The sequence below is a fragment of the Haliotis asinina genome, unplaced genomic scaffold, assembly GCF_037392515.1.
Source record: "Haliotis asinina isolate JCU_RB_2024 unplaced genomic scaffold, JCU_Hal_asi_v2 scaffold_18, whole genome shotgun sequence".
Lineage (NCBI taxonomy): Eukaryota > Metazoa > Mollusca > Gastropoda > Lepetellida > Haliotidae > Haliotis > Haliotis asinina.
Window position 1 is genome coordinate 1,529,780 of NW_027133890.1, and position 26,718 is coordinate 1,556,497.

The 26,718-nt window shown below is 42.5% G+C and overlaps 1 protein-coding gene across 1 annotated transcript in view; it reads right to left on the reverse strand.

Moving 5' to 3' along the window:
• Positions 1-26,718, reverse strand: part of LOC137269884 (unconventional myosin-XVI-like) — a 268,971-nt gene that overhangs the window by 82,383 nt on the left and 159,870 nt on the right. Inside the window, exons 27-29 of the mRNA XM_067803717.1 lie at positions 25,336-25,513; positions 20,157-20,428; positions 5,017-5,174 (exon numbers count right to left, since the gene is read on the reverse strand). Coding sequence (XP_067659818.1) covers positions 5,017-5,174; positions 20,157-20,428; positions 25,336-25,513 — 608 coding nt within the window. The remainder of the gene's footprint in view (positions 1-5,016; positions 5,175-20,156; positions 20,429-25,335; positions 25,514-26,718) is intronic.

Below are 26,718 nucleotides of genomic sequence, written 5' to 3' on the forward strand. Positions count from 1 at the left end.
CCATCTACACCACAACAATGGCTGCACCAGCCTCTAGCTTACTGTCCATGCAGTTTTTGCCGTCAATGCAGACTGAGTGAATGAGGGGGAAGAGGGGGATGGCAGGAACTCATCAAGGAGATTTGTGTTCATCTTCCTAAAAGAGGTTTATCGTTTCTCACAGTACAGCTCTTGGCTGTGACAAATCTAGTTTGCAGAATTGAAAACTGTATTGATTTGACACTGACTGTTTTTGGAAGCTGGACAGTGTGGCAGGGAAGTCACTTCTCAGCCAGCTGTCAACCATTTCTTCTGGAATTAATTATGGCAACACTTCCTGTCATCTAGTCAGAATTACAACACCACACTGCAAATCACCACACTGCACATCCCCACACAGCACATCACAACACAGAACACATTGCCACATCACACTTCATCACAGAACACATCATCTCACAGCACATCGTCAGACATCAAAACATCATATGGCACATCATCCCACAGCACAACACCACACACCACATTATAACACACCACATCACATGGCACATCATCACAAAAAGCACCTTCACACAGCACATCATCACACAGCACAACATCATATGGCACATCACCAAACAGCACATCATCACACAGCACATTACATGGCACATCATTACACAACACATCATCACACAGCACATCATCACATGACACATTACACAGAACATCTCACACAGCCCAACACCACAAAACATATCACCATCTGCACACAACAGTATCAGCTGTCTGCACACAACAGTATCAGCTGTCTGTACACAACAGTATCAGCCATCTGTACACAACAGTATCAGCTGTCCGTACCCAACAGTAACAGTTATCTGTACACAGCAGTATCAGCTGTCTGTACACAACCATATCAGCTATCTGTACACAACAGTAACAGCCATCTGCACACAACAGTATCAGCCATGTGTACACTACTTTAGCGTGCATGTTGTGAACCTACGTTGGCGACATGGTGACATGGATTTATTGTACACGATGTGAAATATGTTGGGGACATGTTGACATCGGTTTATTGTACACGATGTGAAATAGGTTGGGGACATGGTGACATTGGTTTATTGTACACGATGTGAAATAGGTTGGCGACATGGTGACATTAGTTTATTGTACATGATGTGAAATAGGTTGGCAACACGGTGACATGGTGACATCAGTTTATGGTACACAATTTGAACTAGGTTGGCGACATGGTGACATCAGTTTGTTGTATACAATGTGAAAAAGGTTGGGGACATGGTGACATCAGTTTATGGTACACGATTTGAAATAGCTTGGCGACATGGTGACATCAGTTTGTTGTATACAATGTGAAAAAGGTTGGGAACATGGTGACATCAGTTTATGGTACACGATTTGAAATAGGTTGGCGACATGGTGACATCAGTTTGTTGTATACAATGTGAAAAGGTTGGGGACATGGTGACATCAGTTTATAGTACACGATTTGAAATAGGTTGGGGACATGGTGACATCGGTTTGTTGTATACAATGTGAAAAAGGTTGGCGACATGGTGACATCAGTTTATGGTACACGATTTGAAATAGCTTGGCGACATGGTGACCTCAGTTTGTTGTATACAATGTGAAAAAGGTTGGGGACATGGTGACATCAGTTTATAGTACACGATTTGAAATAGGTTGGCCACATGGTGACATCAGTTTGTTGTATACAATGTGAAAAAGGTTGGGGACATGATGATATCAGTTTATGGTATCAGTGAAAATATCTGAGATCATGCAAAACCAAGGAGGTGACAGGTTCAATTGTTCCGTAGCTAGACAGTATCTAATGGTACACCAAAGTACTCATGCATAACCTTTGCAATTGTGATTACAGTGATCCTTGCAAAAATATTTCCAGCATCAAAATTCATTTTGGTTCATATTGTTGGAAACAAACATCATCCCTGCATACTCCCTCCCCACAAAGGCCCTCACAGTAATAGGGGCTGAGCCCAAAGGAGCAAGTGAAAATCAATATATTTTGAAAAACAAAGTTTCACTACTACATGCTGGAACAAACATTGCAGCTGCTAGAATGTGTTCAAACAGGCTATGTTCCGCTGTAAATCTCATACAAGCAGAGGAACTAGTCCTACTGTAAATTTCATCCACACACAGGCTCTGTCTCACTGTAAATCTCATCCACACACAGGAAATGTCTCACTGTGAATCTCATCCACACACAGACACTGTCTCACTGTAAATCTCATCCACACACAGGCAATGTCTCACTGTAAATCTCATCCACACACAGGCAATGTCTCACTGTAAATCTCATCCACACACAGGCACTGTCTCACTGTAAATCTCATCCACACACAGGCACTGTCTCATTGTAAATCTCATCCACACACAGGCACTGTCTCACTGTAAATCTCATCCACACACAGGCACTGTCTCATTGTAAATCTCATCCCCACACAGGCAACGTCTCACTGTAAATCTCATCCACACACAGGCACTGTCTCACAGTAAATTTCATCCACACACAGGCAATGTCTCACTGTAAATTTCATCCACACACAGGCACTGTCACACTGTGAATCTCATCCCCACACAGGTTCTCTCTCACTGTAAATCTCATACAAGAACAGGCTCTGTCTCACTTTAAATCTCATCCACACACAGGCACTGTCTCACTGTAAATCTCATACAAGAACAGGCTCTGTCTCACTGTAAATCTCATCCACACACAGGCACTGTCTCACTGTAAATCTCATACAAGAACAGGCAATGTCTCACTGTAAACTCATCCCTAATCATATACAACTGTAGCACTTACACACCATTACCAACAATCAAGTATAACAGAAAATGGCTAAAGTGGTTTGAGGGGCACTAAATAAAGTGTCAGTCACATGTAGACTTTCATAAGTAATTGATTGCTTTGACATTTTATTTGCTATAAGTCAAAACAAAGACAACATGGATTTAGAAACATGAATATCTAGGAAGTCTGGCTGGAATGTGCACACTCGTCAATGTAACCATTTCAGAACTGTCATAGTAAATCAGTGGCAACCATCTCAAGGCCATCATAGTGAAACAAGTGCAACCATCTCAAGGCCATCATAGCGAAACAACTGCAGCCATCTCAAGGCCATCATAGTGAAACAAGTGCAACCATCGCAAGGCCATCATAGCGAAACAACTGCAGCCATCTCAAGGCCATCATAGTGAAACAAGTGCAACCATTGCAAGGCCATCATAGCGAAACAACTGCAGCCATCTCAAGGCCATCATAGCGAAACAAGTGCAGCCATCTCAAGGCCATCATAGCGAAACAACTGCAGCCATCTCAAGGCCATCATAGCGAAACAACTGCAACCATCGCAAGGCCATCATAGCGAAACAACTGCAGCCATCTCAAGGCCATCATAGCGAAACAAGTGCAGCCATCTCAAGGCCATCATAGTGAAACAAGTGCAACCATCGCAAGGCCATCATAGTGAAACAAGTGCAACCATCTCAAGGCCATCATAGCGAAACAACTGCAGCCATGTCAAGGCCATCATAGCGAAACAAGTGCAACCATCTCAAGGCCATCATAGTGAAACAAGTGCAACCATCGCAAGGCCATCATAGTGAAACAAGTGCAACCATCTCAAGGCCATCAAAGCGAAACAAGTGCAACCATCGCAAGGCCATCATAGTGAAACAAGTGCAACCATCTCAAGGCCATCATAGCGAAACAACTGCAGCCATCATAGTGAAACAAGTGCAACCATCGCAAGGCCATCATAGCGAAACAACTGCAGCCATCTCAAGGCCATCATAGTGAAACAAGTGCAACCATCGCAAGGCCATCATAGCGAAACAAGTGCAGCCATCTCAAGGCCATCATAGCGAAACAAGTGCAACCATCTCAAGGCCATCATAGCAAAACAAGTGCAGCCATCTCAAGGCCATTATAGTGAAACAAGTGCAGCCATCTCAAGGCACAGCACCACAATTTCTCGTGAGGACATTCTCTGCCGTAGGTCACATGTCACTGAGACAGGCAACCAGCTTTTGAGAGCTCATCGGACATGAACCCGTGAAATTTTGAATTGTTAGCTGGACAGCTAACTGACTGAGCTACACCCACACTATTGCACAATGTGCAAATTTAGCTAGTCTTTCCTGTGACGTCACGGACATGAACGTAAAGTGTACGGACAATTATGAAGGTTAAGGGTAGACTTGGTGTCTGGTGATTTTAATCTACTGATGGTTGCCACATGGCCCCCATACCATTTGGTACTCGTCTTATTCCATAATCTACAAGATACCATGTTGTGTGGAATGAGCCAATATGGTTCAAAATGAAAATGGTTGTTGACGTCAAAATTTCTACATTAAAACATTTCATTGTGTATTTAACTTTTGACATTTTTGGTCTCCCAATTTGAAGTATTAAAAATGCAAAAGGAAAACAAATGGTACTAGTGCATTACACCAGACATCTACCTACTATATAAAATTGGGCCCCTTCCCCATTCCTAAACCTATCCCTAAACCCTAACCCTTAAACTTAACGATAAACTTTAACCCACAAAAAATATTTCTGATAAATAGATTACATTGTGGCACGAGAAAAGGGCTGACGTGTCTAGTGTAATGCATTCTTACCGCTTCAAAAACTCCTTATCACTGTAGTGATATAAATTACTGAATGAAAAGATATATATGTATATAAGTTTACATTTATAATTCATCTGGTCCAAATAGTTACATCTGAAAAGGAAATATAACACATATTTTGATATATTTCGATTTACTAAAATTGACTAAAACTGCAAATAACAGAATATGACAGACTCTGACTAGTGTAACACATTCTTACTAAATCTAAAAAATAAAAGATATAAAAATACACAAAATATAACACCTCAGCACCTCTTAAATCAAAGAAATATGTGCGTGTTAGTCAAAAAGAAAAAAAATTATACTGGTCCTTGCAAAAAAATTGCGCATCCTTTCAGTTTACTACTTGGGTGTTACCTTGTGTCCATTCGCTGGGATGGTTTCATAGAGACCATGGTACATGTCCCTTGGGGAGGGGGGGAACTGCCGCTCCGAGTCCATGTCCTCCAGTTGGGGGCAAGCAGTTAGAGTCCTTCCTGACGTTGAGGCGCCATCACGGTAACACTCCTCGTCACCTGCAAATATCCCAACAGTCATTTGGCAATACATCACAGAGACAAAACCCTGAACCATGTTCTAGGGGAGATAACACAAAATTATACATTGGTAGAGATAACACACAGCATTATATACAATGAAGAATATAACATGGTATTACACACTGGAGGGGATAACATGCAGCAGCAGAAGTTGGAGTGATAACACACAGTATTATAGACTGAAAGTGATAACACACAGTATTATAGACTGAAAGTGATAACACACAGTATTATAGACTGAAAGTGATAACACACAGTATTACAGACTGAAAGTGATAACACACAGTATTATAGACTGAAAGTGATAACACACAGTATTATAGACTGAAAGTGATAACACACAATGGTGCACCCATCACATACATACACCACACACCCATCATTGGTGCAGTGTCCGTCACATACCAACATGTAATCTTGATTTACTAATGAACCCTACTGTCTTAAATGCAAGACAAAATGAGATTTGTTGAGATCAGACTGGGCTGTGGCCTCACTTCAGTAGAACCTGTGTACCGCTCCACACCACATGCTCAGACCAAGTACCACTCTGCATGTGTCTGGGTGTGTACCACTCCACACCACATGTCCAGACCAAGGTGTGTACCACTCCACACCACATGCCCAGACCAAGGTGTGTACCGCTCCACACCACATGCCCAGACCAAGGTGTGTACCTCTCCACACCACATGCCCAGACCAAGGTGTCACAGTTGACAGTGACCTGCTGTCTGAAGCCGTCACAAGCTCATCAAAACATCCAAACATGTCTCAGAGTCTGTGAGCTACTGATGACTCTAGTGATCATCATGGGGGTGTGTCCAACATTCTGGTTACATTTGGTGGGGAAGTGAATAGTGATTACAGGGTTACTATGACATCACAATGAACTTATAATCATACAGGACACAGAAGGAGATGTCCTCCTTTAAGAAACACCTGTGTCAATGTTACAACCATAAGTACCTCCAGTTTCAACCAAGTTCTACTGCACCAACACAAGTATGTCCAGTTTCAACCATGTTCTACTGCACCAACACAAGTACTTCCAGTTTCAACCATGTTCTACTGCACCAACACAAGTACTTCCAGTTTCAACCAAGTTCTACTGCACCAACACAAGTACCTCCAGTTTCAACCATGTTCTATTGCACCAACACAAGTATGTCCAGTTTCAACCATGTTCTACTGTACCAACACAAGTATACCCAGTTTCAACCATGTTTTACTGTACCAACACAAGTACCTCCAACTTCAAACATGTTCTGCTGTACCAACACAAGTACCTCCAGTTTCAACCGTGTTCTACTGTACGAACACAAGTACCTCCAATTTCAAACATGTTCTGCTGCACCAACACAAGTACCTCCACTTTCAACCGCGTTCTACTGTACCAACACAAGCATGTCCAGTTTCAACCATGCTCTACTGCACCAACACAAGTACCTCCAATTTCAACCATGCTCTACTGTACCAACACAAGTACCTCCAGTTTCAACCATGTTCTACTGTACCAACACAAGTACCTCCAGTTTCAACCAGTTCCACTGCACTAACACAAGTATGTCCAGTTTCAACCATGTTCTACTGCACCAACACAAATACCTCCTGTTTCAACAATGTTCTACTGCACCAACACAAGTAGCTCCAGTTTCAACCATGTTCTACTGTACCAACACAAGTATTTCAAGTTTCAAACATGCTCTACTGTACGAACACAAGTACCTCCACTTTCAACCATGTTCTACTGTACCAACACAAGTACCTCCACTTTCAACCATGTTCTACTGTACCAACACAAGTACCTCCAGTTTCAACCATGTTCTACTGTACCAACACAAGTATTTCAAGTTTCAAACATGTTCTACTGTATCAACACAAGTATCTCCACTTTCAAACATGTTCTGCTGCATCAACACAAGTACCTCCTGTTTCAACCGTGTACCAACACCATTATACCCAGTTTCAACTGTGTTCTGCTGCACCAACACAAGTACCTCCACTTTCAACCGTGTTCTACTGTACCAACACAAGTACCTCCAGTTTCAACCGTGTTCTACTGTACGAACACAAGTACCTCCACTTTCAACCATGTTCTATTGTACCAACACAAGTATGTCCAGTTTCAACCATGTTCTACTGTACCAACACAAGTATACCCAGTTTCAACCATGTTCTACTGTACCAACACAAGTACCTCCACTTTCAACCATGTTCTACTGTACCAACACAAGTACCTCCACTTTCAACCATGTTCTACTGTACGAACACAAGTACCTCCAATTTCAAACATGTTCTGCTGCACCAACACAAGTACCTCCACTTTCAACCATGTTCTACTGCACCAACACAAGCACCTCCAGTTTCAACCATGTTCTATAGTACCAATACAAATACATCCTGTTTCAACCGTGTTCTACTGTACCAACACAAGTATACCCAGTTTCAACCATGTTCTACTGGACCAACACAAGTACCTCCACTTTCAACCATGTTCTACTGTACCAACACAAGTATACCCAGTTTCAACCAAGTTCTACTGCACCAACACAAGTACCTCCACTTTCAACGATGTTCTATAGTACCAATACAAATACCTCCTGTTTCAAACATGTTCTGCTGAATCAACACAAGTACCTCCACTTTCAACCATGTTCTACAGTTCAAACACAAGTACCTCCACTTTCAACCGTGTTCTTTTGTACCAACAAAAGTACCTCCAGTTTCAACCGTGTTCTACTGTAACAACACAAGTACTTCCAGTTTCAACCATGTTCTACTGCACCAACACAAGTACCTCTACTTTCAACCATGTTCTACTGTACCAACACAAGTATTTCAAGTTTCAAACATGCTCTACTGTACGAACACAAGTACCTCCACTTTCAACCATGTTCTACTGTACCAACACAAGTACCTCCACTTTCAACCATGTTCTACTGTACCAACACAAGTACCTCCAGTTTCAACCATGTTCTACTGTACCAACACAAGTATTTCAAGTTTCAAACATGTTCTACTGTATCAACACAAGTATCTCCACTTTCAAACATGTTCTGCTGCATCAACACAAGTACCTCCTGTTTCAACCGTGTACCAACACCATTATACCCAGTTTCAACTGTGTTCTACTGTACCAACACAAGTACCTCCAGTTTCAACCGTGTTCTACTGTACCAACACAAGTACCTCCACTTTCAACCGTGTTCTACTGTACCAACACAAGTACCTCCACTTTCAACCATGTTCTGCTGCACCAACACAAGTACCTCCACTTTCAACCATGTTCTACTGTACCAACACAAGTACCTCCAGTTTCAAACATGTTCTACTGTACCAACACAAGTATTTCAAGTTCCAACCATGTTCTACTGCACCAACACAAGTAACTTCAGTTTCACCCATGTTCTACTTACCAATGCAAGCACCTCAGTTTCAACCATGTTCTACTGTACCAACATAAGTTTCAACCATGTCCTACACACATCTGTGTTGCTCTACTGTGTCAACATAAGTATCTGTTTCAGTTATGTGAGTCAGTAACTTAAATTGCATGACAAGAGCAAGTTATGAGTACTTACTGGTTGCTTGATATGTGTATCTGTGACAAACACAAGCACTATCAGTCGGAGTTGGAAATAGTCTCTCCAACTCAGCTTCCCCTCTATGACAAGTTATTTCCTCCTGTTTTTTCCTGGTGAGAATTCTTGAGCCCAATCTACCACACATCAGTGTCTCTCTCACAATTACAGCTCATATATCTCTTACAGCAACCACTTGCACAACACACCAACACTATATCTGTTACATGACACCAGCTCTATATATCTGTTACATGACACCAGCTATATATATGTTACAACACATGCACTATACATATCTGTTACAGGATACTAACTCTATACATCTGTCACAATACACCAATTCCATATATCTGTTACAAAACACCAGCTATATACAACATATGTCATATCTGGGATAACACTTTCTTAGTATAGTACAAATTCTGGTACTTTTTTGGGGTTGAGTCCCATCCGGGATTCTTTACTAAGAAAGTGTTATCCCAAATATGACATATGTTGCATTTGACCACCTTCTAAATGGCATCGTGTAATAACCAGCTAGTATATATGTTACAACAAACCAGCTATATGCATCTGTTACAAGACACCAGCTATATATATGTTACAACAAACTAGGTATATATATATATATATATGTATATCTGTTACAAGACACCAACTCTATATATGTTACAGGACACTAACTCTATGTATGTATCTATTAAAAAACACCAGCCACACATATGTTACAACATGCCAGCTAAATATACCTATTACAAGACACCAACTCTATGTATCTGTTACAGGACATCATCTACATATCTGTTACAAGACAACAGTTACACATAAGTTACAACACACCAGTTATATATACTTATTACAATACATCAACTATATATACCTGTTACAAGACACCACTATATACACCAGCTACATATTTCTGTTACAGGACACCAGCTAAGTATAAGTTAAAGGACACTGCCTGAGTATCTGAGGACATTTCCACAGAAAGTTGAGATTTGAGGACATCCCTAGAGATAGTTGTGATCGGAGGACATCCTAAAAGAAAGTTGTCAACGCAGGACATCACAACAGAAAATTGTGATCGGAGGACATCCCTAAGAGAGTCATGATCAGGGGACATCCAAACAGAAAGTTGTAATCTCAGGACATCCCAACAGAAAGTTTTGAGGACATCCCCACAGAAAGATGTGATCAGAGGACATTCCAACAGAAAGTTGTGATTGGAGGACATCCCAACAGAAAATTGTGATCGAAGGAACAATCCCAACAGAAAGTTGTGTTTGGTGGACATCCCAACAGAAAATTGTGATTGGAGGACATCCCAACAGAAACTTGTGATCTAAGGACATGCCAGCAGAAAGTCACGGACTGAGGACAAAATCATCATCAACAATATTGTCACCATCATTGATTATCACTGCTAATATAACCACCGTCATTGTCAACAATGACATCACCATCATCATCATTGTCACCATCATCAACATCACCACTGTCATCAACGCCACCAATAAACTGCCACAACAATATCACCATCAATATAAACACAACCAATAAACGGCCACAATAATCCAACTCTCCAGTTGTAATTAACCAACATCACATCACCACTATCATTAACAAACATCTCTACCACTATTCTTACCTTCAGAAATACCATCATCACCTACACCATAGTCACCACCACCAACACAACCATCACTGTCATCATCACCATCATCACCTACACCATAGTCACCACCACCAACACAACCATCACTGTCATCATCACCATCATCATCTACACCATAGTCACCACCACCAACACAACCATCACTGTCATCATCACCATCATCACCTACACCATAGTCACCACCACCAACACAACCATCACTGTCATTATCACAATCACCATCAACACCATAGTCACCACCACCAACACAACCATCACCGTCATCATCACCATCATCACCTACACCATAGTCACCACCACCAACACAACCATCACTGTCATCATCACCATCACTATCTACACCATAGTCACCACCACCAACACAACCATCACTGTCATCATCACCACCATCACCTACACCATAGTCACCACCACCAACACAACCATCACTGTCATCATCACCATCATCATCTACACCATAGTCACAACCACCAACACAACCATCACTGTCATCATCACCACCATCACCTACACCATAGTCACCACCACCAACACAACCATCACTGTCATCATCACCATCATCATCAACACCATAGTCACCACCACCAACACAACCATCACTGTCATCATCACCATCATCACCTACACCATAGCCACCACCACCAACACAACCATAACTGTCATCATCACCATCATCACCTACACCATAGTCACCACCACCAACACAACCATCACTGTCATCATCACCACCATCACCTACACCATAGTCACCACCACCAACACAACCATCACTGTCATCATCACCACCATCACCTACACCATAGTCACCACCACCAACACAACCATAACTGTCATCATCACCACCATCACCTACACCAGTCACCACCACCACCACAACCATCACTGTCATCATCACCACCATCACCTACACCAGTCACCACCACCAACACAACCATCACTGTCATCATCACCACCATCACCTACACCAGTCACCACCACCAACACAACCATAACTGTCATCATCACCACCATCACCTACACCAGTCACCACCACCAACACAACCATCACTGTCATCATCACCACCATCACCTACACCAGTCACCACCACCAACACAACCATCACTGTCATCATCACCACCATCACCTACACCAGTCACCACCACCAACACAACCATAACTGTCATCATCACCACCATCACCTACACCATAGTCACCACCACCAACACAACCATCACTGTCATCATCACCACCATCACCTACACCAGTCACCACCACCAACACAACCATCACTGTCATCATCACCATCATCACCTACACCAGTCACCACCACCAACACAACCATCACTGTCATCATCACCATCATCACCTACACCAGTCACCACCACCAACACAACCATCACTGTCATCATCACCATCATCACCTACACCATAGTCACCACCACCAACACAACCATCACTGTCATCATCACCATCATTATCTACACCATAGTCACCACCACCAACACAACCATCACTGTCATCACCACCATCATCACCTACACCATAATCATCACCAACACCAACTTGGTCAATCACCACCTACACCACAATCATCACCATCACCACCAACACTACCATCACCGTCATAATCACCATTATCACCTACACCATAATCATCAACACCAACACCACCATCCCCACTGCCCTCTGCACCAGTGTCAAGTACTGTACCTTCAAGTGTGTGACATCGTCTAGTTTACTGCTGAGACTGCTGGAGATAGAGCTGATGGACTGACCATGTCCAGACTCTCACGGACAAAAGGATGTATCCATGGAGTATGAAAATTACGCGTGTATCCCCAGAGACACACCTGACTGAGGGTTAGGGTTAGGGTAAGATACTGGACAGTCTAACCCTAACCCTAACCCTAACCCTATCCCCAGAGACACACCTGACTGAGGGTTAGGGTTAGGGTAAGATACTGGACAGTCTAACCCTAACCCTAACCCTAACCCTATCCCCAGAGACACACCTGACTGAGGGTTAGGGTTAGGGTAAGATACTGGACAGTCTAACCCTAACCCTAACCCTAACCCTATCCCCAGAGACACACCTGACTGAGGGTTAGGGTTAGGGTAAGATACTGGACAGTCTAACCCTAACCCTAACCCTAACCCTATCCCCAGAGACACACCTGACTGAGGGTTAGGGTTAGGGTAAGATACTGGACAGTCTAACCCTAACCCTAACCCTAACCCTATCCCCAGAGACACACCTGACTGAGGGTTAGGGTTAGGGTAAGATACTGGACAGTCTAACCCTAACCCTAACCCTAACCCTATCCCCAGAGACACACCTGACTGAGGGTTAGGGTTAGGGTAAGATACTGGACAGTCTAACCCTAACCCTAACCCTAACCCTATCCCCAGAGACACACCTGACTGAGGGTTAGGGTTGGGGTAAGATACTGGACAGTCTAACCCTAACCCTAACCCTAACCCTATCCCCAGAGACACACCTGACTGAGGGTTAGGGTTAGGGTAAGATACTGGACAGTCTAACCCTAACCCTAACCCTAACCCTATCCCCAGAGACACACCTGACTGAGGGTTAGGGTTAGGGTAAGATACTGGACAGTCTAACCCTAACCCTAACCCTAACCCTATCCCCAGAGACACACCTGACTGAGGGTTAGGGTTAGGGTAAGATACTGGACAGTCTAACCCTAACCCTAACCCTAACCCTATCCCCAGAGACACACCTGACTGAGGTATATGGTTACTGTGTTGACTGAGTAACCCACAAATTTCAAAACAGTTGGAGAACTCCTGGTGAAGATACGACATGGCAAATGTGTGGGCTGTGATACCTGAATGTACTTCAGTCAGAGGCTGATACTGAGTCTGCTTGTGTTCATAAGAAACTCCCCTTGTCCACATCAACAACACTTGACTTGTTAGACAACAAAAAATAGCTCTTGCTGGAGCTACAATAAACACATTCACTTCCACAAACTTCTCTTTCAGTTAGATTCAAATAAATACAATCTCTCCAAAACACGCTCTCTGTAGCAAGTGACCAGTAAAATGTCACTACAAACACATGCCACCTCTAAAACATGCCACCACTAAAACATGCCACCACTAAAACATGCCATCAGTAAGCAAGTCACCACTAGTCAGTAGGCAAGTCACCCATAAAACACACCACCAGTAATTCATGCCACCAGTAAAACATCACACCAGTAAAATACACAATCACTAAGAAAGTCACCAGTAAAACATAACACTCAACTACAGCAGGAAGAATATCTCAGTGATAACACTCAACTACAGCAGGAATACAGTCCCTATGATAGCACTCAACTACAGCAGGAATACTGACCCCATGATAACACTCAACTACCACAGAAATAATATCTTAACGATAACACTCAACTACAGCAGGAGTAATATCTCAGTGATAACACTCAACTACAGCAGAAATGCTGTCCCTATGATAACACTCAACTACAGCAGAAATGCTGTCCCTATGATAACACTCAGCTACAGCAGAAATGCTGTCCCTATGATAACACTCAACTACAGCAGAAATGCTGTCCCTATGATAACACTCAACTACAGCAGAAATACTGTCCAGGTAATGGCTGGATGTTCTAAACAATTAGGTGAAACATAAGCTGACCCAATGTGCTGCAGAAGTTGTGACATTTGACAGACATATTTCACTTGTCTGCAGCACCAACATGCCAGGTTACTAAACCTTCATCCACACCTTTCCCATAAAGTCAGAAATATCACTGTTTAAGATCATGCACCTTGTCAACTTTAACTTCATTTGTCATACGCATGTTCAAGTCAGTGCCAGTGATATTCTTGTGACAAGATGATGTTCATTTAATATTTTCACCACTATTCTGAAATACTGCAAAGAGTGTTGGTGACAACCTTCAGTCACCAGCGCTGACACAACACAAAGACTCCTCACACACACAGCATATAATCCAATTACACCCAGCAGCCTTCTGGCATTCTTTGCTTGCAGACATTCCAGCACAACCCATGTCAGAGGCTGACAGGCACACAGGCACACAGACACACTGATAGACACACAGGCATACAGATATGCATACAGACAGCACAATTCCTGTTGCAGCTACAGTTATCAGTGTAAAGACAAAGCCAGTCTGCTGCTGGTGGTGGTGGTGAGAGAGCTATACTTACAGAGGGAGGAATATTGATCTGGGATGCAGGGTCACACAGGAAGGGGGGGTGGGGGTGGTGGGGAGGCAGAGGTTCTCTCTTCAAACAGCAACAGCAGCATCAACATCTACATCTGCTGTTTGTCATCATCAACCCCAACTGTCTACAACAGTCTCCACCAGTGGCACCAGTCATTTCGCAGCCAAACATGCCATTCTGTGATGCTCAGTGAACATACCATCATCACACCCTGACAGGGCTGCCCACGTTACACCCCCTTCATGACTTGCTGCTATATACTCAGTCACTACTCACCTCATTCTTGTGTTTAACCCCCCACATACAGTTTATCCAAAATACTTGGGCCTAATCCGTTTTGTTTAAAGCACAGATGCTGTTACACACAGATTGTGATAAGCCGGTCCACAGTAGCAAGCCATTGTTGACAGTCTGGGGCAGTCCATTGCTGCACCAGGGGAGGCAAGTTGGCAGCAACTGCTGGTGAACTATTTCTGTGGGGAGGGTCAGCGTGGTTGTGACAATCTGGATCTGGTGGAACGTAGGCTCACATAATTAAACATTGATGGGATGTGGAATGCTTGTTACAAGATTAAACACTGATGGTGGCTGAATGACAGCTCTCACATTGTTCCTTGGCAATAAGAACCTGCACAACAATGTACATGGGATATTGATGTCTTTCATTCAGCACCAACTTATATATTTACATATATTTGGCACAGTTAATATCACATCTGACAAATAATACATCATGTTTTAAAAATCGCATTAAGTGCAAACAATTGTTCAGTGCTGTTACCCTGATTTCTGCCCCCTGGGATAATGTTCATGTTGCTTTGCTTTTCATCAAGTCCTCACAAAATGAATGGTTGTATAAGTTCACTGTAGTTGTTTAATTTCCACTTTTCCACTGTATATTAAATGATAGTCTAAGATTTAACCATTATCATGCTTTCATCAAAATTGTTGACTCAAACTCCTAATTGTTCAGTGAGTTGCATCAGTCAAGCACTACATGGTGTGATCACCAGGACGTGTGTCCTGCATCCAACACTAGATGAAGCAGGGAAGATAAGGGCATCCGTATTAATTCTGTGTTTCTCATCTCCCGCCGCCAGTAAAAATCCCACCTGCCCATACAATAAAAAACATATTGTTATTTTTAAACTTGGCACCTTCCATTCTCAACTGTAAATCGCTCCTTGATAAAAAAAATGTCTCACAACAAGAAAAAATAAAAAATGAATTAAATTTCACTGAAAAAAGAAAAGAAAAAGGAATCTTCAGCCTGAAGCAACGCTTGCATTTTCACTCCCTGTCACGACCAACAACTACCTTCCACTACCATTTACCATCCGACAGTTAGTTCGCAATTTTCACTCACATACATGGTGGTCAGCCAAACAATATCACTGGTGGGGAACTTGGCTACAGTGTGAGGCTTTGTGAATTTTGCGACACAAACTTCATGATTTGTGTGACTGATAAGAAATTTAGAGGCAGTCAATATTGTCTTTGCCAGTGCTTTTGGTGAGTATACATTCATATTTGAATATTGGATAGTACTGGATAGGATTTATTATTTTTTTTTCATTTTTTTAGTTTTTTTGCCTATTTTTATTTTCCCGTCCAACTGCCTTGGACAGTCAGGCGATGACAAACACAGAATTAACTACAGATGGCCTGAACAGGAGGTTGTACAGTAGTTACCATCAACAGGGGCTCCTGCATCCAGCAGCAGCTAGGTAGCAGCACTGACACATTTATGGTAGTCTATCACTACAAAACTAACTGTCAGACAAAACTAACTGTCAGACAACACGTTTACATACTGAGCACATGGCCAGGCCAGGTTGACATTTCAGCCTCCCTCCTTCATGCTCTCCAAGAGAGACAGAGGCGGTATTACTGAGGGAGGCTGTTCTTTATGCTGTGGAGGATCAATAGATGTTACAGCCTCGGCTCATATTTCTGTGGCTGTTGCAGCCAGCCTGCCATCTCGTGGGTCAGCCACACCTTGGTGTACACATCACTTGGAGCATCTCACGTGGAGAACATGTGGAGATTCAAGTCTTCAAGTGGACAGAGTACTGGATTAGAAGAGTTTCTCAAAATGACGTAAATCACCACACCAAACATCAGGAACATACCAAGTCTGATATACAGAAAACACAACATCCTGAACAGCTGCATACGGAGCACATATTCTACTGATCAAAGAGGCAGATCAATGAGGAAAAACTCAGTTACTGTATGTATATAACTGATGGGGGATTCAGAAAAAAAATTCTAGACTTGAGTCATTCTGGGCTTTTATATTACACTAGTGCTGGTTGGGCTGGAAATACTATGAACTGGGTGGGGACTGTGAGGCAGAAAGACAAAAGGGACTAACTAATGGCAGACATCTGACAATGGGATTGGCAGCCTACACTGTACCATGACCACTCAACCATGTCAAAGCAGGGTCAGAGCCCCCACAAAGTCACAATGGACTCTCCCGCATGCCTCACTGGCCACACATTGTCACATTGATTGATAATTCAGAAGCTGAATTCACTGAGTCTTGTGAATCACTCGCCTCTCCACGCAAGTAGTAACTGTGTGCACGATCGTTAATGCCACTGCTCCATGTTGGTGCATGGACATCATGTCCATCTTCCTTCAGTGTGACACCTCCTCCAGCAGTAGAACAAAGACAGTGCAGATTTACAGATTGGGGTAGAGAGAACAGGCTGGGATACAGAACACAGACCAGGGTACAGAAGAGACTGGGGTACAGAACACAGACCAGGGTATAAGACAGAGGCATGGGTACAGAACTAAGTCCACAATACACAATACAGGCCAGGGTACACAACACAGCTGGGTTACAGAACACAGACTGGGTTAATTACAAAACATGGGCCTTGGTACAGAACCCAGACTAGGGTACAGAGCACTGGCCAGGGTATAGAACACAGGCTGGTGTACAGAACACTGGCTGGGGTACAAGAACACAGGCCTGGATACAGAACATTATACTGTAACATTCTGACGATGGGCAGCCCACTGAGTGTGACCCATTTGATTGTTTTGACTCAGCAGGTGTAAGGGAAGAGGGGGTAAAATCATCTCACTACACAGAATCCTTGTCACAACACTTTACATGGGTGTAGGTAAGAACTGTGGATGTACCTGCAGACAAAGAATCACTGGGTTGGTCTGACCTATCTGCCATCAACCAGCCCAGATCAGACAGATAATCACTGGGTTGGTCTGTCATATCTGCCATCAACCAACCACCTTGGAAAGAGAATCACTGAGTTGGTCTGACCTATCTGCCATCAACCAGCCCAGATCAGACAGATAATCACTGAGTTGGTCTGTCCTATCTACCATCAACCAGGTTTGTCAGAATCACTGGGTTAGACTGTCTCATCTGCCATCAACCAGCCCAGGTCAGACAGAGAATCACTGGGTTGGTATACCCCATCTGCTGTCAACCAGGTTTGTCAGAGAATCACTGGGTTGGTCTGTCCCATCTGCCATCATCCAGCCCAGGTCAGACAAAGAATCACTGGGCTGGTATACCCCATCTGCTGTCAACCAGCCCAGGTCAGACAGAGAATCACTGGGCTGGTATACCCCATCTGCTGTCAACCGGCCCAGGTCAGACAGAGAATCACTGGGCTGGTATACCCCATCTGCTGTCAACCAGCCCAGGTCAGACAAAGAATCACTGGGCTGGTATACCCCATCTGCCATCAACCAACCCAGGTCAGACAGATAATATGCACCATGACTTAACCAAGCAGTACCAACATTACAACCATGTACAAACTTCTAACAAGAATATACGACACATTTGTGAAGGCAGACCATGTACAAACTTCTACCAAGAATATACGACACATTTGTGAAGGCAGACCATGTACAAACTTCTACCAAGAATATACAACACATTTGTGAAGGCAGACCATGAGTATCCCAGTCCTGACCCAATTCCAATGCATGTGCTGTGAAAGGCTACTCACTGTGTTCCGCTGAAGGTCTGAGGGTTGGATGATGCACTCTGCTGCACATACTCCCCATCCACACACTGCACCACTCCCCAGGACGTCCTCACATCTCACTCTGCCAGCTTCACACTGCTATTCTGGGATTTCAGCGCCTGAGAGCTTTGTTTTTCTAAAGTTTGGCAAAGTGCAGATCTCTGAGGAATCCCTGACAATGGTTGAACCCCTATACCTACTGACAGGGGTACACTGCTGATGTCGAAATGGTGTTGTGATATAAATACTGACAGGGGTACACTGCTGATGTCGAAATGGTGTTGTGATATAAATACTGACAGGGAGACACTGATGATCTCGAAATGGTGTTGTGATATACCTACTGACAGGGGTACACTGATGATCTCGAAATGGTGTTGTGATATACCTAGTGAGAGGGGGACACTGATGATCTTGGCATGCTGTCGTGATATACCTATTGAGAGGGCGACACTAATTGATGATCTCGGTATTGTATTGTGATATATACCTACTGATATTGGGACACTGATGATCTTGGCATGGTGTTGTGATATACCTACTGACAGGGGGACACTGATGATCTTGGCATGGTGTTGTGATATACCTACTGACAGGGGTACACTGATGATCTTGGCATGGTGTTGTGATATACCTACTGACAGGGGGACACTGATGATCTCGAAATGGTGTTGTGATATACCTACTGATATTGGAACACTAATGATCTTGGCATGGTGTTGTGATATACCTACTGACAGGGGGACACTGATGATCTTGGCATAGTGTTGTGATATACCTACTGACAGGGAGACACTGATGATCTTGGCATGCTGCCGTGACATAGCTATTGAGAGGGGGACACTAGTTGATGATCTCGGTATTGTATTGTGATATATACCTACTGACAGGGGCACACTGATGATCTTGGCATAGTGTTGTGTTGGGGTTTGAAGTTTGTGAGGATGTGATAGGTGTGATAGTGGGGTGGGTGGGTCTTAGGAGGTTTGGGAGGGAAGGTATGTGTCTTCTGTGATGTTTATTATTTATGAATGTCATATTCCTTTGTCTCCTCTCCTTTGATGGACATTTTAGTTGAGTTAATGAAGACTGATGACAATTTTATGTTTTTTCTACTTCTTTTACTCAGGGTAAGGTGGCATGATCACATTGTCAAGCAAGTGATCAAACACAAATATGTGTCCTTGGTCTGGAAGAAATGATCTACCACAAAACATTAAACACAAAATTTCTTACACATGAGCATGCTCGGTCTCAGAGAAACACCGTGCTACAATAGACGAAACACCTACCTTCTTCCACACCAGAGTCCTCGGTCTGACAAACACCGTGCCACAAAAGATGAAACAGCTACTTTCTTCCACACCAGAGTCCTCGGTCCGAGAGAAACACCGTGCCACAAAAGATGAAACACCTACCTTCTTCCACACCAGAGTCGTCCGTCCGAGAGAAACACCGTGCCACAAAAGACAAAACACCTACCTTCTTCCACACCAGAGTCCTCGGTCCGAGAGAAACTCTCGCCACTGATGCTGGTCTGGTCAGTGAAGTCTAGGATGACCCCAGATGTGCAGTCCATGTACACATCATCATCAGTGGAGCTCTCTGTCACAGTGTGGTGCACACGGGCATATGTAGGCGGCGTCACCTTCCCCTCAGGAAGGTGCAGCACCTCTATGCCAGTCCGAACTTCACATTCATATACATCCAGCATCCTATCCAGCGCTTCAAGGGACTTGCTGGCCTCTCTTTGCCTGAAAACCATTGTACAAGCTATAACTGCCACATGACAGTGTACAAGATATACAAGCCACATGACAGTGTACAACCTATACTAGCCACATGACAGTGTACAAGCTATACAAGCCACATGACAATATACAATCTATACCAGTCACATGACAATATACAAGCTATACCAGCCACATGACAATATACAAGCTATACAAGCCACATGGCAGTGTACAAGCTATACCAGCCACATGACAGTGTACAAGATATAAAAGCCACATGACAGTGTACAAGCTATACAAGCCACATGACAACATACAAGCTATACCAGCCACATGACAGTGTACAAACTATACCAGCCACATGACAGTGTACAAGCTATACCAGCCACATGACAGTGTACAAGCTATACAAGTCACTTGACAGTGTACAAGCTATACTAGCCACATGACAGTGTACAAGATATAAAAGCCACATGACAGTGTACAAGCTATACAAGCCACATGGCAGTGTACAAGATATACCAGCCACATGACAGTGTACAAGATATAAAAGCCACATGACAGTGTACAAGCTATACAAGCCACATGGCAGTGTACAAGATATACAAGCCACATGACAGTGTACAAGCTATACTAGCCACATGACAGTGTACGGGCTTTACAAGCACATGAGAACATACAAGCTATACCAGCCACATGACAGTGTACAAACTATACCAGCCACATGACAGTGTACAAGCTATACCAGCCACATGACAGCGTACAAGCTATACAAGTCACTTGACAGTGTACAAGCTATACCAGCCATATGACAGTGTACAGGCTATACCAGCCACATGACAATATACAAGCTATACCAGCCACATGACAGTGTACAAGCTATACAAGACACATGACAGTGTACAGGCTATACCAGCCACATGACAGTGTACAGGCTATACCAGCCACATGACAATATACAAGCTATACCAGCCACATGACAGTGGACAAGCTATACCAGCCACATGACAATGTACAGGCTATACCAGCCACATGACAATATACAAGCTATACCAGCCACATGACAGTGTACAAACTATTCCAGCCACATGACAGTGTACAAGCTATACCAGCCACATGACAGTGTACAAGTTATACCAGCCACATGACAGTGTACAGGCTATACAAGCCACATGACAGAGTACAAACTATACCAGCCACATGACAGTGTACAAACTATACCAGCCACATGACAGTGTACAAGCTATACCAGCCACATGACAGTGTACAAGCTACACCAGCCACGTGACAGTGTACAGGCTATACAAGCCACATGACAATATACAAACTATACCAGCCACATGACAGTGTACAAACTATACCAGCCACATGACAGTGTACAAGCTATACCAGCCACATGACAGTGTACAAGCTATACCAGCCACATGACAGTGTACAAGCTATACCAACCACATGACAATATACAAGCTATACCAGCCACATGACAGTGTACAAGCTATACTAGTCACATGACAATATACAATCTATACCAGCCACATGACAGTGTACAGGCTATACAAGCCACATGACAGAGTACAAACTATACCAGCCACATGACAGTGTACAAACTATACCAGCCACATGACAATGTACAGGCTATACCAGCCACATGACAATATACAAGCTATACCAGCCACATGACAGTGTACAAACTATTCCAGCCACATGACAGTGTACAAGCTATACCAGCCACATGACAGTGTACAAGCTATACCAGCCACATGACAGTGTACAGGCTATACAAGCCACATGACAGAGTACAAACTATAGCAGCCACATGACAGTGTACAAACTATACCAGCCACATGACAGTGTACAAGCTATACCAGCCACATGACAGTGTACAAGCTACACCAGCCACGTGACAGTGTACAGGCTATACAAGCCACATGACAATATACAAACTATACCAGCCACATGACAGTGTACAAACTATACCAGCCACATGACAGTGTACAAGCTATACCAGCCACATGACAGTGTACAAGCTATACCAGCCACATGACAGTGTACAAGCTATACCAGCCACATGACAATATACAAGCTATACCAGCCACATGACAGTGTACAAGCTATACTAGTCACATGACAATATACAATCTATACCAGCCACATGACAGTGTACAGGCTATACAAGCCACATGACAGTGTACGGGCTATACAAGCCACATGCCAGTGTACAGGCTATACCAGCCACATGACAATATACAAGCTATACCGGCCACATGACAATATACAAGCTATACCAGCCACATGACAATATACAATCTATACCAGCCACATGACAGAGTACAAGCTATACCAGCCACATGACAATATACAAGCTATACCAGCCACATGACAATGTACAAGCTATACTTTATAGCCAGCAGCAGGTAGCAAGAATCAACTTCTTGTACAGGGGGATTCCTTTAGTCCTTTGCTTTTTGACTGTCTTTTCATCTTCTAAGTTTTCTGCTCACTAAAGAGGAGGATTACCATCCCAGACCTCCTCAGATAGATCCCTAGCACATCTTACTCATCTTCTTTACAAGGATCACATCAAGTGCCATGCCAAAGGTGATACCAGGTTCGGACCTTGTCAAGTTCCTTTCTTATGATATTAGGATGACATTGGTACTTGACAAATGTAATACTCTTTATTTGAAACATGGCAAGGTAACTAATGGTGGCTCAGTCAAGTTACAAGGAAGAGGAGTTTCAGTTTTGGTCTAAAGCTATTGAACAGTTATGCTCCAGAAACAAAATTATTACAGACGGACGGACTACGGACAGACGAGGTGTCGACTATATCCCCCCACATTACATGCCAGGAGGATAACAAAACTGAAATCTTTTTCACTTGATAATATTTCCAACTTTATTTTTATGATAACAAACAAAAGCATTTGGAAGTTGAACCATCTGCGAGTGGTAGAAAATGTTAGGAATGAAAAATAAATGTGCGTATTTATATTTTGTCTTATAATCCTAATTAGTTATTACCATTTTTATGTAAGCATTTTGAAACTTTTCAAACTTTATGAAAAGCATATGATCTGCTTATACTTGTAAAGTTATAACATGACTGCAATATCTAGACATTTTATATATCGCTAAAGTGAATCATTTTTCACACACGCCCAAAATACGATCTAGTGGATGATGTTTGTCTCAATGCACATTTGATTATGAAAAAAATAAGACTTTTGAATGTTGCCACAAATGAATAAAAACAAGATGTAAATATTAAAAAAAAACCCAGACTAATGTCTGAACTATGTCCGGCTGCTACCTTCTTCAAGGTATGTATCAATCAACATGCACATAAAGGAACGACAAAGACAAAGAATCATGTTCCATGTGAAATGTCTTTTAACTGTCTAATATACAAAAAAGAGATCTATCACTTCAGGTTTTTTCACATTGATAATCATCTCAAGATCACAAACCTGGCAACCAATTGAATCACACACCTGGCATCCAACTGCATGATGTCCACCATTATTTTACAAGGTAATTTAGTTAGCCTATAATGAGCAGTCAATCACCGTATGGGCAGTTAATCCTTTGAGGAAGAATGTTGTTTTTACACAGGTACTTTACGACAGAGTGTCATCAGCATCGATTAGCAAAACTACCCACATAAACACTACCTGTTGACAAATCCACTGTGCAAGATAAAAGTATTCAATCAGTCAGCGTGTTATTGTTAAATCCTTTGATCGATGCTGATAATTTCTGCACTTCTATGCATTTGATTTAATCATTTGAGAAGAGTGTTCAAATCTGCAGTCACCTGCTGTTTATAGCCATTCTTATAAGGCTTGAAACGACATAGGCACATTCACTTTCTGCTGTATTGGTATGAAATACGTCTCTGTCGTGATACCCATGATGAAGGAACTTTTATTTGTGTAGAAACTGTTAAAACCTGTATTGAGATTGCAACACCAGTCATAATCCAATGCTTGTTTGATGGGCATTCTGACAGTACAACTTTACAGATACCGATTTCTAGTTTATACATAGAGGGGACTTTCCATGTTTATTCCAATGCCGTTATCGATATAACAGTCACTACAACCAGGTGAGAGGAGGTATATATGCACAATATCAAGCAGCAATTAACAACAGGTAATTTGGTCAGTAGCACATTGTTGGATGGGGCAAACAGTAAAGTAAGATCAACAAATTATAAACAGGCATGCAAAGTGAACAGCTAATTGACAGATTCTATCTATAAATCAACTCCACTATGACAAAGTTGAAACCCACTCCATTGTCCAAGTGATGGAACTAATCAACATTCAATAAGTTTGTTTACCCTGAACGATGTACATCGAACTGCTGCTCTATACAATAAACAGGGAGTTGTTAACATGTAAGTGGCATGTTTTGATGATGATCTGTTTGATGGGCACTTTAGAACTATGGCGAGTCTTCTGTAATGCTCATCAAACAGATCATCTTTCTGTACACACAATGAGCCCTCAGTGTATCAGCAAATGAACCGGCCAATCGGAAGATGTCGTTACACTTGAGTGCACCCTACTCGCTATGACTGGGTTTGGGCTCCCGGAGGCTTCGTTTCCAGGGAAGTTAGCCCAAGTACAAAGTATTGCACTTTTGAATCGCGATTGTACACTTATAATTTTGTTTATTTATTTTTTTAAAAGCAGCAATGTATATTTTATGTCATGAATAATTTATAATTGTATTTTAATTATGTTTGATTTTTTGGTTGCATGTGACCTTTAAGATAGTTCTTGGAAGACCACCATTCATCATCTGACAGAGTCATGTTTATTTGGGAGGGGTCTGGTTACTCAATTACTGAGCCTGATTATGTCAATCACTGTCCCCTGGAACTGTCATGTCAACTGTGAAATACCCGACTCCATACTTACAATCGTGTTGTTGTGTCCTGTCGGTGAGTATCGTGGTCCATCTCATCTCTCAGCCAGTCAGAAACCCTGGACTGGTGTCGCACTACCTCTGCCATGAACTCAGCTATATGGTCAGTCTCCACTTTCATCTGTTTCAAGGAACGTTTTCTCTGTCTCCTGGCCGTGAACCCTCGCATAGCTGTGAAGAGCAAGAGGAGGTGTAATAGCCAGCATACCTACATTCAAGACATAATCTATCAAACAAACAGTAACCAACAAGCCAGAGCTAGGTGTCATGTAACAAACATTATAATAAAAAAATGTTATTACAAAACAGTCAAGTGTCAGACAATTGTACTACAAACATATAGCTTGGTATTAGATAAGCAGGTCACAACCACATAACCTGGTGTTAGAAAATCACATTACTACCACATAGCCAGGTGGTAGATAAGTATGTTACAACTACATAGCCAGGTGGTAGATAAGCATGTTATAGCTACATACCCCGGTGTTAGATAAGCATGTTACCAGCACATAGCCAGGTCTTAGATAAGCATGTTACTAGCTCATAGACAGGGCTCTGTTTCACAAAAGCCTCCTAAATTTAGGAGGTCGTAGCCCATTGGACTTCATGACCTCCTCCAACCTTCTTTATGACCGTTTCACAAAGATGTCCCACCGTGTGGTCCTAAATCTATGTCATACATTGCATAAGAGGTACAATGTTGCATAGCAACATGACTATGATATAAAACTGCAATATTAGTTTCAATGTATTGAATATTGTACATCAGAGGACCTAAAGTATCTGTTGCCATTATGACTTTACTAACACTTGTGTAAAGGTTTGGATATGGTCCACTGTAATTTTTATTCAGTCAATCAAATAATTTCAAAGAATACCCTATATCCACGTATGATGTGATATTTAACAAGGCTAAAGGTACATACTGAAATTGCTTTCATGGAAAAATATCTGGACCCTGAGCAAACTATGCATGATAGCTCCAACATTTGACGCCATTGTGTTTACTCTTCTTCAACCGACTTTCACCTCAAAGAAAATGCCTAATATGTACAATAATGTTGACGTATGACATGGCAACTGATGACTGATTACTTAGAAAACGGCAGCTTTGCTGAGAAGGGTACACAGGATTTTGTGAGGTCTCTTCCTTTGATTCAAGGATTATTTGAACATAAATATGATATGTAAGTAATCAGAGTGACTCTGACTATCTGTGTGTTGTTATATGTTTTCATCGTTTTCATTGTAAGTAAGAGAAGAAGCCAGAAATACTAACAATTACCATTATTGTTCTGCGTGATTTTGGTTTTGTTATGGCGTCACGAAATTTTGACAATTACTTATGAAGAATCAAATCTTTGCATTCTATCTGT